The sequence below is a fragment of the Crinia signifera genome, chromosome 6, assembly GCF_055691185.1.
Source record: "Crinia signifera chromosome 6, ASM5569118v1, whole genome shotgun sequence".
In the NCBI taxonomy this organism is placed as follows: domain Eukaryota; kingdom Metazoa; phylum Chordata; class Amphibia; order Anura; family Myobatrachidae; genus Crinia; species Crinia signifera.
Window position 1 is genome coordinate 279,373,356 of NC_139222.1, and position 12,886 is coordinate 279,386,241.

General features: G+C 49.8%; 1 protein-coding gene across 1 annotated transcript in view; it reads left to right on the forward strand.

Moving 5' to 3' along the window:
• The window catches only part of LOC146009780 (putative DBH-like monooxygenase protein 2), a 39,166-nt gene that overhangs the window by 387 nt on the left and 25,893 nt on the right, over positions 1–12,886 (forward strand). Inside the window, exons 2-6 of the mRNA XM_083150240.1 lie at positions 2,399–2,545; positions 6,009–6,164; positions 8,367–8,450; positions 9,093–9,260; positions 10,937–11,039. Of these exons, the coding sequence (XP_083006366.1) occupies positions 2,399–2,545; positions 6,009–6,164; positions 8,367–8,450; positions 9,093–9,260; positions 10,937–11,039 (658 nt within the window). The remainder of the gene's footprint in view (positions 1–2,398; positions 2,546–6,008; positions 6,165–8,366; positions 8,451–9,092; positions 9,261–10,936; positions 11,040–12,886) is intronic.

A 12,886-nucleotide genomic window follows, 5' to 3' on the forward strand; every position in this document is an offset into this window, starting at 1 on the left:
TGTTTCTCAATGTCGGGGGCTGATTTATTAAGACTGGTGAATTGATAAAGTAGAAGGTGATAACGCGGCAGCTCCTAACTGTCATTTTTCAAACCTGTATGGTTGCTGCGTTTCCTGGGTCAACATTTCCAGGTCTTTCACCTGGGTACAAAGCAGGGTTGAAGACCCAGGAATGTCGACTCGGGTTGACCCATTTTTCAACTAGAAAACAACCTGTGTTCACAGACAAATGACGGGGTGGAAATACTTGACCCGGTAATTTGCTTGGCAGTGCGAAAAAGGGTCAGGAATGCACCCGGCTAAAAATAACTCATTTTTTTCTTAATTAGTACCCTGGCAGTTTGATTATGTAATTATGTGCAATGCATGGATATTCTTAAAACTTTGCCTGTTTGGGGTGCCTTGAATCCCAAGCTTTGAAAACTCTGAATTAAGATATAATGGGGGAAATTTACTAGATGTGTTTTCTACTTCACATGTGATGTTGCTGTGGGCAACCAATCAGAACCTACTTCTTATTTATTTAGCACCCTCTAGAAGATAGTAGACAGGATCCGATTGGTTGCCTATAGCAACATCACATGTGAACTAGAAAACACATTTTAGTCAATTTACCCCAATTTCTTTACAGCATTAGAATCGTGTAAAATATTTTCTATTTTGCTACTTTCCACCTAGAGATGAGCAGATGAACTACAGTATGTTTCATAACTTTATGCATGCAGTCAATATTTGTTTGCAAATGATTATATTTGAGATACAATTCCATTATTTTCCCATATTCCTAGGATGACAATAGCAGCACAGGTAATAATGAGGTAATGCTGAGGTAATAATGAGGTAATAATGAGGTAATGATGAGGTAATGATGAGGTAATAATGAGGTAATGATGAGGTAATGATGAGGTAATGATGAGGTAATGATGAGGTAATAATGAGGTAATGATGAGGTAATAATGAGGTAATGATGAGGTAATGATGAGGTAATAATGAGGTAATGATGAGGTAATGATGAGGTAATAATGAGGTAATGATGAGGTAATAATGAGCTCCGTGGATGTCCGGAGTCAGACGCCTCAATGTCGGATGCAGTGAAGTTATGCACACTGTATATACATTCTTATTGTGCTTGTAGAGTGGCGCTCAGTAGTCTCTGAAATATATTATATCATATCTCCTGTAGTGCCAATTACATACAGTATAATGTCCTCAGTAGTGCCCGCGAGGGGACGCGGAATACATGTGAAGTAATGCGTGTCCCCTCACTGGGCACGCTGCGCTCGCCACGCTTCGGGCTCGGTGGCTCGCTGCGCTCGCCACACTATATAAAGTCAACTCCACGCCGACATGGATAGTGGGGGTATGAAAAGGTCGGAGGACGCGTACGGCCGCCCCTCGCGGGCTCGCTACGCTCGCAGCGCTTCGGGGTTGGCATTGATCGTGGCGTGGCGTTAACAATGGGGGGGCATTTGACATAATAATTAACCATCAGGGTGGGTGTACAATGAAAAATCGGGTCTGGGGGGGGGCATTTAACATTGTAATCAGCCATCAGGGTGGCTGTACAATTAAAAATCGGGTATAATCGCGTCGCATCGCATGCGATCTGGTCGCATGCGATGCGACCGATTTCACACACCTGATGCCATACAATGTAAATCGGTGACGCCAAGCTAGGAAACAAGTACCCATTTTTCTTCCTTCTTTCTGAAATATATTGAGTGTTCCTGGGCAGCACCTGGGTGGTAACAGAGGCGTGGCTAATCAGATGCAGGAAGACATTGTGTCCTATGGGACTGTCAGGAGCGTGCCATGGGTGTGTCTTGGGAGTGTTGCTGATAGTGGTTGCGTTCAGAGAGTCAAAATCGTTTTGATTTCAGTTTGAACACATACCACCAAAATCTCTCTCTACATGTTACATCTGCCACACCTGCAGTGCAGCATGGTTTTGCCCATTTTGGTGTGTTTTTGCTTTGCTAACAAAACTAAATCACGCCCAAAATACACAGAGACAGCCGTGTCTGTGAATGAGTCCAAATCAGGTTTATAAGGCATTTACTGTTTACGTTGTTAAGCTCATGCATAGTAATAATTCATATGGAGCTGCCACTTTCAGACACAGGTCCTCCCTCCACAGCAAAGGCTGTAAGCCTGTGCCTCTATAGCAACACCGGAACGGGAGAATGCTTACATTTGTGGTTCTACAGCTGCAGGTTGCCTGTGCTTACTATCGGTTGCAGTACTTTTCCAGTTATAATAACACTATATATGATTAAATTAGTTGCAATCTTCCATCCAACATTCTAGTTGATATTGATGTGGCCTTTGGATAAGATTACCGCAGATCTATTTATCCCATCCTTCATCACCTCACTAACACAGGCTCTGTCCTTGTCAGGATGGTCACACAGACGTGGGCTGGCCACCAGTGAGAGACGAGTCACAGGACTATGACCTCATCGAGTTAAGTCGCAACGATACTCATAGCATTCTGAGAGTTTGGCGTCGATGGTTCACGTGTGACCCGCATGATCTGGAGATTGAGGTCAGTACATATTATAGAGGGCAGCAGTGGGTGAGCAGCCTGAGGTACTGCATGCATATTGGCGTTTATGAACTCGTACGCATGAAGAAATTCACGTCTTGCGATAAGAGCTGTGCATTGCAATGATGGGGCTTCCAGGTTTATGACCCAGAGTCCTCTCTGCAAATGTGTCCAGTGACGCAGGCATCACAGGGACTGCACAAAGAAGCCCATAAGCTTCTATAGCAGACATGTCCAACGTTGGCCCTCCAGATGTTTTGAAACTACACATCCCAGCATGCTTTGCAATAGTTTTAGCATTCTCTAATAGCAAAACTGTGGCAAAGCATGCTGGGATGTGTAGTTTCACAACATCTGGAGGGCCAACGTTGGACATGCCTGTTCTATAGGGTAATGCCAGCAAACGCTGGCATTATTTTTCATGTCGAAGCCTTGGCATCAATGGCTTAGTACTGTACATTTGGAATTGTGGTAAAAACCCTGAAAACTGAGTTTTTAATGCATTTTCACTTTTGTATATCCCGCCCACAGTGTACGGGGTCAGCCTGCAGCACAGCGGATAGGTCAGTCAGTCAGAAGTGCATTGTATCATGTGTGCAAGGAATGGACAGTCAGATGTACAATGGATCAGTCAGTCAGAGGTTCAGTGGATCAGTCAGTCACTTAGTGGATTAGTCAGTCAAGTGTTCAGATGGTCAGTCAGTCAGTCAAAGGCTCAGTGGATCGCTCAGTCAGTCAGTCAGAGGCTCAGTGAATCGCTCAGTCAGTCAGTCAGTCTGTCAGAGGCTCAGTGGATCGCTCAGTCAGTCAGTCAGTCTGTCAGAGGCTCAGTGGATCGCTCAGTCAGTCAGTCAGAGGCTCAGTGGATAGCTAAGTCAGTCTGTCAGAGGCTCAGTGGATAGCTAAGTCAGTCTGTCAGAGGCTCAGTGAATCGCTCAGTCAGTCAGCCAGTCAGAGGCTCAGTGGATAGCTAAGTCAGTCTGTCAGAGGCTCAGTGAATCGCTCAGTCAGTCAGTCAAAGGCTCAGTGGATAGCTAAGTCAGACTGTCATAGGCTCAGTGAATCGCTCAGTCAGTCAGTCAGTCAGTCAAAGGCTCAGTGGATAGCAGTCTGTCAGAGGCTCAGTGAATCGCTCAGTCAATCAGTCAGTCAGTCAGTCAAAGGCTCAGTGGATAGCTCAGTCAGTCTGTCAGAGGCTCAGTGAATAGCTCAGTCAGTCTGTCAGAGGCTCAGTGGATAGCTCAGTCAGTCTGTCAGAGGCTCAGTGGATAGCTCAGTCAGTCTGTCAGAGGCTCAGTGAATTAGTCAGTCTGTCAGAGGCTCAGTGGATAGCTCGGTCAGTCTGTCAGAGGCTCAGTGGATAGCTAAGTCAGTCTGTCAGAGGCTGAGTGAATTGCTCAGTCAGTCAGTCAAAGGCTCAGTGGATCGCTCCGTCAGATGCTCGGTGGAACAGCCAGTCAGTCCGAGGCTCAATGGATTGGTCAGTCAGAGGCTCAGTGGATCCATCAGACAGTTAATGTAGCATTTGAATCTGTCAGTAAGAGGCTCAGAGGATCCTTATGTCTGACAGGTGTCAGCCAAGGCTCAGCAGATCTGGCAGTTATGCTGGGTACACAACAGAATGCTGCAGATCGTAAGACAATCATACGATCATCTCACGATCTGCTGAAGCACATGATCTGCATCCGAACCGATCCCGATCCGTATACAGTTGAATGGATCTTTTTCAAATCCTGACTGCAGCAGGTAGGATCAGAAAAATGACCAAACAACCAGCGGGGACGCGCAACGGATCGGAATCGGATCAGAAATGGCCCAAAACATGCCCAATTTGCATATAATCGGTTGAGATTGTATCGAAATTGGGTGAATTGACCCAAATCGTTCTGGTGTGTACCCTGCATAAGTCTGCGGGTCCCTGGATCGTTAAGTCAGTCAGATGCACAATGGATCAGTTAGCGGCTCCACAGATCTATCTGTCAGTAAGAGGTGAATCGGATCCTTCTGTCTGTCAGATGCGCACTGGATCAGTCAGTCAGGCTCAGAGGATCCTTCTGTCTGTCAGATGTGCACTGGATCAGTCAGTCAGGCTCAGAGGATCCTTCTGTCTGTCAGATGTGCAGTGGATCAGTCAGTCAGGCTCAGCGGATCCTTCTGTCAGTCAGATGAGCAGTGGATCAGTCAGTCAGGCTCAGCGGATCCTTCTGTCTGTCAGATGTGCAGTGGATCAGTCAGTCAGGCTCAGCGGATCCTTCTGTCTGTCAGATGTGCAGTGGATCAGTCAGTCAGGCTCAGCGGATCCTTCTTTCAGTCAGATGAGCAGTGGATCAGTCAGTCAGGCTCAGTGGATCCTTCTGTCTGTCAGATGCGCAGTGGATCAGTCAGTCAGGCTCAGCGGATCCTTCTGTCTGTCAGATGTGCAGTGGATCAGTCAGTCAGGCTCAACGGATCCTTCTGTCAGTCAGATGATCAGTGGATCAGTCAGTCAGGCTCAGTGGATCCTTCTGTCTGTCAGATGTGCAGTGGATCAGTCAGTCAGGCTCATTGGATCCTTCTGTCAGTCAGATGTGCAGTGGATCAGTCAGTCAGGCTCAGCGGATCCTTCTGTCAGTCAGATGAGCAGTGGATCAGTCAGTCAGGCTCATTGGATCCTTCTGTCAGTCAGATGTGCAGTGGATCAGTCAGTCAGGCTCAGCGGATCCTTCTGTCGGTCAGATGTGCAGTGGATCAGTCAGTCAGGCTCAGTGGATCCTTCTGTCTGTCAGATGTGCAGTGGATCAGTCAGTCAGGCTCATTGGATCCTTCTGTCAGTCAGATGTGCAGTGGATCAGTCAGTCAGGCTCAGCGGATCCTTCTGTCGGTCAGATGTGCAGTGGATCAGTCAGTCAGGCTCAGTGGATCCTTCTGTCTGTCAGATGCGCAGTGGATCAGTCAGTCAGGCTCAGTGGATCCTTCTGTCTGTCAGATGTGCAGTGGATCAGTCAGTCAGGCTCAGTGGATCCTTCTGTCTGTCAGATGTGCAGTGGATCAGTCAGTCAGGCTCAGCGGATCCTTCTGTCAGTCAGATGTGCAGTGGATCAGTCAGTCAGGCTCAGCGGATCCTTCTGTCTGTCAGATGTGCAGTGGATCAGTCAGTCAGGCTCATTGGATCCTTCTGTCAGTCAGATGAGCAGTGGATCAGTCAGTCAGGCTCAGCGGATCCTTCTGTCAGTCAGATGTGCAGTGGATCAGTCAGTCAGGCTCAGTGGATCCTTCTGTCTGTCAGATGTGCAGTGGATCAGTCAGTCAGGCTCAGTGGATCCTTTTGTCTGTCTGTCAGGGTGACATAAACACTAGAACATTTTTCATATTTTATTTTTGTAGTTATTTTATTGGGTTGAACACAGGCTCAGCCATCACAGTGTAGAAGTATTCTCCTGCTGTTCCATGTGGGGGTAAAGGACAGTGTTGTGTTTATCCCTAGAATGACACCGTCAGGGTGATTGTCGTTTATGGAGAAGACGATGGGTTCCAGTTCTCCGAGGACCACACATTCAGGAAATCCATGTTTTTCCTGGAGATCCTGCAAGACATTATATATCCCGATGTAATGATCCCGTATGTCTTTAGGATGACTGACGTGAGTAACGGAAATATTCCTCCCCCTTCTTTGTAATGGGGTATATGCAGGGTTGCCTACTTTCTGGCTGCTCTCTCCGGGCTGCGATGTGACGCAAAAGGGGTGGGGGGGCGGAGCTAGTGTGATTGCAGTAGTGGTGCCCCTTACACATAATGGCCCTCATTCTGGTTTGCTCAGTGAGCTGCATGGACCACAACTTACCGAGCACCAGAGATGCCGCCCGTCACCCGGCTGGGCTCCCGCTCCCCCTCCGCTGCTGACTCCCCTTGTTATCATACAAGGGGATGTGTAATAAGACAGACTCCCTCGCATGCCTCCGCTGCAGGAAGAATCATTCGCTGACCGCTGACCGCTGACCACTGAATGGGTTCCGCTGCCATCGCAAATAAAAATCAGTGGAAACTGACTTATTTGCAGCCGCCGGGACGAAGATGGAGTGGGGGGCTGACGTCATGTGACATCACCCCCCCCCGCATCCGGCAGACATTAGCCCCTCTGAGTAACCATGTGAATGCCCAGCAATTTCATGGGGACGCCCATAAAACGCTGGGCATTCTCATGGTCCCCGCTGCGGTCTGCCCTGATCCTTGCGAACGGCTCGGCAACTATGCAAATCACAAAAACCATTCGCAAAGGGGACCTGCACATGTGCATAATATACCATGCGCAGAGCCTCATAGCACTAGTGCCACACATAATGCCCACAGTACTAGTGCCACACATAATGCCCACAGTACTAGTGCCATACATAATGCCCATAGTACTAGTGCCACATGTAATGACCACAGCACTAGTGCCACACGTAATGCCCACAGTACTAGTGCCACACGTAATGCCCCCAGTACTAGTGCCACACATAATGCCCACAGTACTAGTGCCACACATAATGCCCACAGTACTAGTGCCACACATAATGCCCACAGTACTAGTGCCGCACATAATGCCCACAGTACTAGTTCCACACATAATGCCCACAGTACTAGTGCCACACATAATGCCCACAGTACTAGTGCCACACGTAATGCCCACAGTACTAGTGCCACACGTAATGCCCACAGTACTAGTGCCACACGTAATGCCCACAGTACTAGTGCCACACGTAATGCCCACAGTACTAGTGCCGCACATAATGCCCACAGTACTAGTGCCACACATAATACCCATAGTACTAGTGCCACACATAATGCCCACAGTACTAGTGCCACACGTAATGCCCATAGTACTAGTGCCACACATAATGCCCATAGTACTAGTGCCACACTTAATGCCCACAGTACTAGTGCCACACGTAATGCTCACAGTACTAGTGCCGCACATAATGCCCACAGTACTAGTGCCGCACATATTGCCCACAGTACTAGTGCCGCACATAATGCCCACAGTACTAGTGCCGCAAATAATGCCCACAGTACTAGTGACATACATATTGCCCACAGTACTAGTGCCGCACATAATGCCCACAGTACTAGTGCCGCAAATAATGGCCACAGTACTAGTGACATACATAATGCTCACAGTACTAGTGCCATAATGGCCACAGTATTAGTGCCACACATAATGGCCACAGTAGCAGTGCCCCATATACATAACGCCCACAGTAGCAGTGCCCCTTACACATAATGCCCATATCAGTAGTGCCACATATATTGCCAACAGTAGTAGTGCCACTTACACATATGTCCACAGGAGGGGTGGTCGGGGGGGAGGGCAGTACTTACACAGAATAACTGGAGACAGAAGAGCTGCTCATCATACCGCTTGATAGGTGCAGTGGGGAGGGGTCAGAAGAGGGCTGGGCCTGATACAGGAAGCCACGCCTCTATCGCTGCTGGTGCCGCTGCATGTCTCACAGTGTGACAGACACAGTAGCAGCTGGCAGCATCAGCAGGGCATCAGAGCGGGCAGAGCGCCTCTTCAGACCAGCACCTCCCAGGGTTGCATACCTCTGCTGAGCGTGTTGTGCCGTCCCTGCTGACGTCTACACCCATCTGTCGTGGCCATGCCCATCGGGCAAAACCCAATATCGATGCCCACCAGATCTCATGGCAGTCCTGTATTTGCTTGCCAGGGCAAAGATTATCTTCAGCCTCTTCCTCCTCCTTCCAAATCCTCCTGGACAATGTTGCAGAATATATACAGAAGTGTTATACATGAATTCATGTTTAGTGAAATTACGCCGACAATAATCATTTTCTCTACTAGTTCCCGATTCCAGAGCAGGACACCACCTACGCCTGCACGTTCCTTCCCATGCCCAGGGTGTCTCGCAAACATCATGTTATCCGGGTAAGGTTCTCCGCAAATGAAGTATTTATATGACTGCAACAATCCGTCATTACATTTCCTCTTATAGATTTATGGCCTGATTCAGTAGCGCTTGCTAAGCAGCAGTCCTTTCTTGTTCAGCGATTGGCTTAATGCCACACAAACAGCCCGGCAGAATGCCCACCCCCGAATCCCCTCAGTACCATGCGAGGAGATGTGTACGAGAACACACACCCTCGCAAACAGCCAAAGGGGAAATAAATCATTTGATGGTCCCAACCCCCCCCCCCCCCCCCTTATCCAACCCGCCGTTCGCTGTTGGGGTTTGCAGATATGCAGAGGTTCACATGAGCAAACCCCGACCATCGGTACAAGCGATCCTGAATTGGCCCCTTATTCACTAAGATGGGAGTTCTATTGAAGATCGGGTGTTGCCTTATTTATTTAGCACCTTCTAGAAGATAATAGATCGAATCTAATTGGTTGCCCATAGCAACATCTTCAATAGTACTCCCATCTTAGTAAATAACCCCCTTCGTGTTCATGTTATCTGGTACTGTACGCACGTCCGCTGTCATTCCGCATGTCTGTGCCTATATGACCCTTCTCCACCCACTCCTGAGTTCCTCCTGCTACATCCAGTTGTTTTTATACCGTACGCAGTACGAACCGGCTATTGATCCAGACTCCGTTGGGATAGTACATCACGTCCTGGTATACGGCTGTGCCAACTCCACCGACATCACATCGGAGGTGGGAGATTGTTATGGAGAAGATCCTCGATTTTCCCAGTGTAGGACCTCCATGTTTGGTTGGGCAGTAGGGGGAGAGGTGAGTGGAATACAGAATGCATATGAATCCCAGGGCCTTGCTGTAAATGTCAGATGTATACAGTAGTTTCCCCAGAATAGTCCTGGTTCTTGTTAATACAGATATATCAACTAGGACACAGGTACTCAAACTCAGTCCTCAGGACCCCACACAGTGCATGTTTTGCAGGTCTCCTCACAGAATCAAAGTGAAATAATTAGCTCCACCTGTGGATCTTTTAAAATGTGTCGGTGAGTAATAAGTGCACCTGTGCACCTGCCGGGTGACCTGGAAAACATGAACTGTGTGGGGTCCTGAGGACCGAGTTTGCGAACTCCTGAACTAGAATGTTAACTCTTCTAGATGTCATCCTTGTGGTGCACCCATCTGATCTATCTATCTAGAGATATTGTAGGATTGAAGTGATAAAGTTGAAGGTGATAACGCAGCAGCCGATCAGTTCATAACTGTCCAATTAAAGGCTGGGTTTAAAAAATGACAGGTACAGATAGAGCCATCCTCATCTATCCCTTTAATAGGACTGACTGCGAGATTTACTAAAGGGAAAATGCCGTAAAACCCCCGTTTTACGGCATTTTCCTATGTATCAATAAACGTCCGCAGCGTTTTCGCTTTGCAGGGTATCGCCACCCTCTGGGTGGCGATACCCTATAGAAGCCTATGGGCTTCTTTCTCCGCCCGCCGAACGCCGTCTGCGCGCCCACCCCCTCCCGTCCTCCTGTGATCATCTCCTCCCCCTGGTGTCACAGCCGGCAGGACATCCGGCTTCAGGGGGGAGGAGGAGACACAGGGGGACGCTGGCAGCCGCCGGGAGGTGACGGAGACCCCCGCAGCCAACATCACAGGTATCGCGGGGGTCTCCGTTACCGCAGCCCGATGCTGGCCGCATATGTTAGTACATATGCGGTAGCATCGCGGCGGCTGCCGTGCGAAGGGCGGAGGTGTATGTTAATACATCCCGCCATAAGTGATCCAGAGCTGTCGGACTTAGGGGGAGATTCTCTAAGAATCTCCGCCCCCTTCGCATATTTAATTATCGCATATGTTGTAACATATGCGATAATTAAGGCAAAGGACAGCTCTTGCGTTATGAGCTGTCCTTTGCGGTGAGAGTCGCCGGGTCCCGGCGGCTCCCCCCTCCCTCACACACCCGGCGCTGCTGCTGCGCCAGGCTCTCCTCCTCCCTGCACCCGGAAGAGGATCAGTGCAGGGAGGAGGTCACAGGTCCGGGCAGCACAGCTCTGTGCTGCCCGGACACAGGTGAGGGGGTGATGCGGGGGCGGCGGGGGTCCGTGCCGGGCGGCGGGGGGTCGTTGCGGGGCGGCGGGATGCGGTAGAAGCCCATCGGCTTCTATGGGGCATCGCCAGATTTTTCTGGCGATCAGCATCCCAAAATGCGGTAAAAACCCTGATAACGGGGTTTTTCCTGCATTTTTAGCTTAGAGAATCTACCCCTCCATCTGTAGGAGCTGATTGGCTGCTGCATTATCCCCTTCCACTTTATCACTTCACCAGAGGTCCCTCTGTCTTACATTTAGGGGATACTTAATATTTGCAGCTAACCCGAATTAGCCACAAATATTCAATAGTAAATGGGCCCCTAAAATATAGTGATTATTGTCTGAAAGTTTAATCTGCATTTGGATTATTTATTATTGTATCCTCTGTCTCTGTAGCCGTTCGATTATCCACCAGAAATGGGCGTTTCTGTCGGCACCGACAAGGACCCTCTGTACATCCGACTTGAGATTCATTACAGCAACTTTGAAAATAAGCCAGGTAGGTACTGAGCCTCCGCCTGATGCTCCTCAGCCGGATGTGCTGTCGCTGTGGTTACAGTGCTGCCGTTCTAGACGCATTGCTGATTATCTCTTGTGATGTGTAAATGGGAGATTCACATGGAAATGTATGACCCCTTCACCTTACACATCTGTTCATTATCATTTACCACCATGTATCACAGGCTTACAGTATATGTCATGGTTGCTTTGACTATTCACGGGATACATACGATATCTGTCAGGATGTTAGCGGTCAAAAGATCAACAAGGGCTCCATATGTACCCTATCCCTCTACACCCTTAACTCCCTTTCAGCACCCTCCCCCCCATCCCCCGCCCCGCAGCCTGACCCTAACGCTCCCCGCTAGTGCCTAAATATAACCCTCCTGCTCTGCATCCTAAATCCCTACTTCTAAAGGCCTAATCCTAACCCCCACTCCCCGCAGCCTAACCCTAACCTTCCACTTCCCCACACTAGTGCATAAACCCAGAGCGGCCCCACCACTAGGCAGCATTAGGCATTTACCTAGGGCGCCGGCCACTGGAGGGCGGTACTGTGCAGCAGGAAACAGCAGCAGCGGCAAAGCTCCCTCCGAGGAGAGCAGGAAGAAAGGAGCTGGGAGCAGGTGAGCGCCCCCCCCCCCTGGAGCCCACCCGAAGCCGCATCTCCAACCCCCCTCCCCCACCGCATCTCCCACCACCAACTCTCCCCCCCCCCCCCGTGGAGTGCAGAGGCGGCGGCCAGATCACACACACACACCCGCTGTGGAGCGCAGCGGCAGAAGCAGCATTGCCCATCCCCCCTCCCCCCCACGTGGAGCGCAGCGGCTGCATCACCCCCCGTGGAGTGTGTGAGCCATGCACCGGCCCTGCATAAACCTGACCCCCCTTCCCCGGCCACACGCTAGCCCTTCCTGCATACTTACCTATCGGGATGCAGGCTGTCGGTATTCCGGTGAGTATGGGTTATACACACTATGAAGGTCGACATACATTAGATCGGCCACTAAAGGTCAACATGGCTTAGGTAAACAAAGGAAATAGGTCGACAAGTCTAAGGTTGACAGGATCAACATGTCGACACAAGCTTTAGGTCAACGACAGGAACGTCGACAGAAAAAAGGTAGACAAGAGTTTTTCTACAATGGAACCAATAGCCCAATAAAACACACTGATACCTAGAAAAAGAAAAGTTTAATACACACCCCACACATACATACTCACCTATATGGTCCACCGTAGGCCTGTCCTCCTCTCCAGTAGCAATACATCGGCGACCATTGAATGATGAGGGTGTTCCCCCGCAGTTTGTGTCAAACATCCATTCGCAGCCAGTGCGTGCGAACACACGCTGGGAATGGGTGGTGGCCATGCCACCATTCGCAAGGTACGGTTTGGTGGACTCACAAATCTACCAGAATAACCCTCAAAGGGTCACTGCTCCAAACCTTTTTGCCACCTCCAGTACAGTGCACCACCACTCGTCACTCCTCTGCCATCTCCAGTACACTGCACCACCACCCGTCACTCCTCTGCCACCTCCAGTACAGTGCACCACCACCCGTCACTCCCCTGCCACCTCCAGTACAGTGCACCACCACCTGTTACTCCCCTGCCACCTCCAGTACATTGCACCACCACCTGTCACTCCCCTGCCACCTCCAGTACAGTGCATTACCACCGGTCACTCCCCTGCCACCTCCAGTACACTGCACCACCACTCGTCACTCCTCTGCCACCTCCAGTACACTGCACCACCCGTCACTCCTCTGCCACCTCCAGTACAGTGCACCACCACCCGTCACTCCCCTGCCACCTCCAGTACAGTGCACCACCACCTGTTAC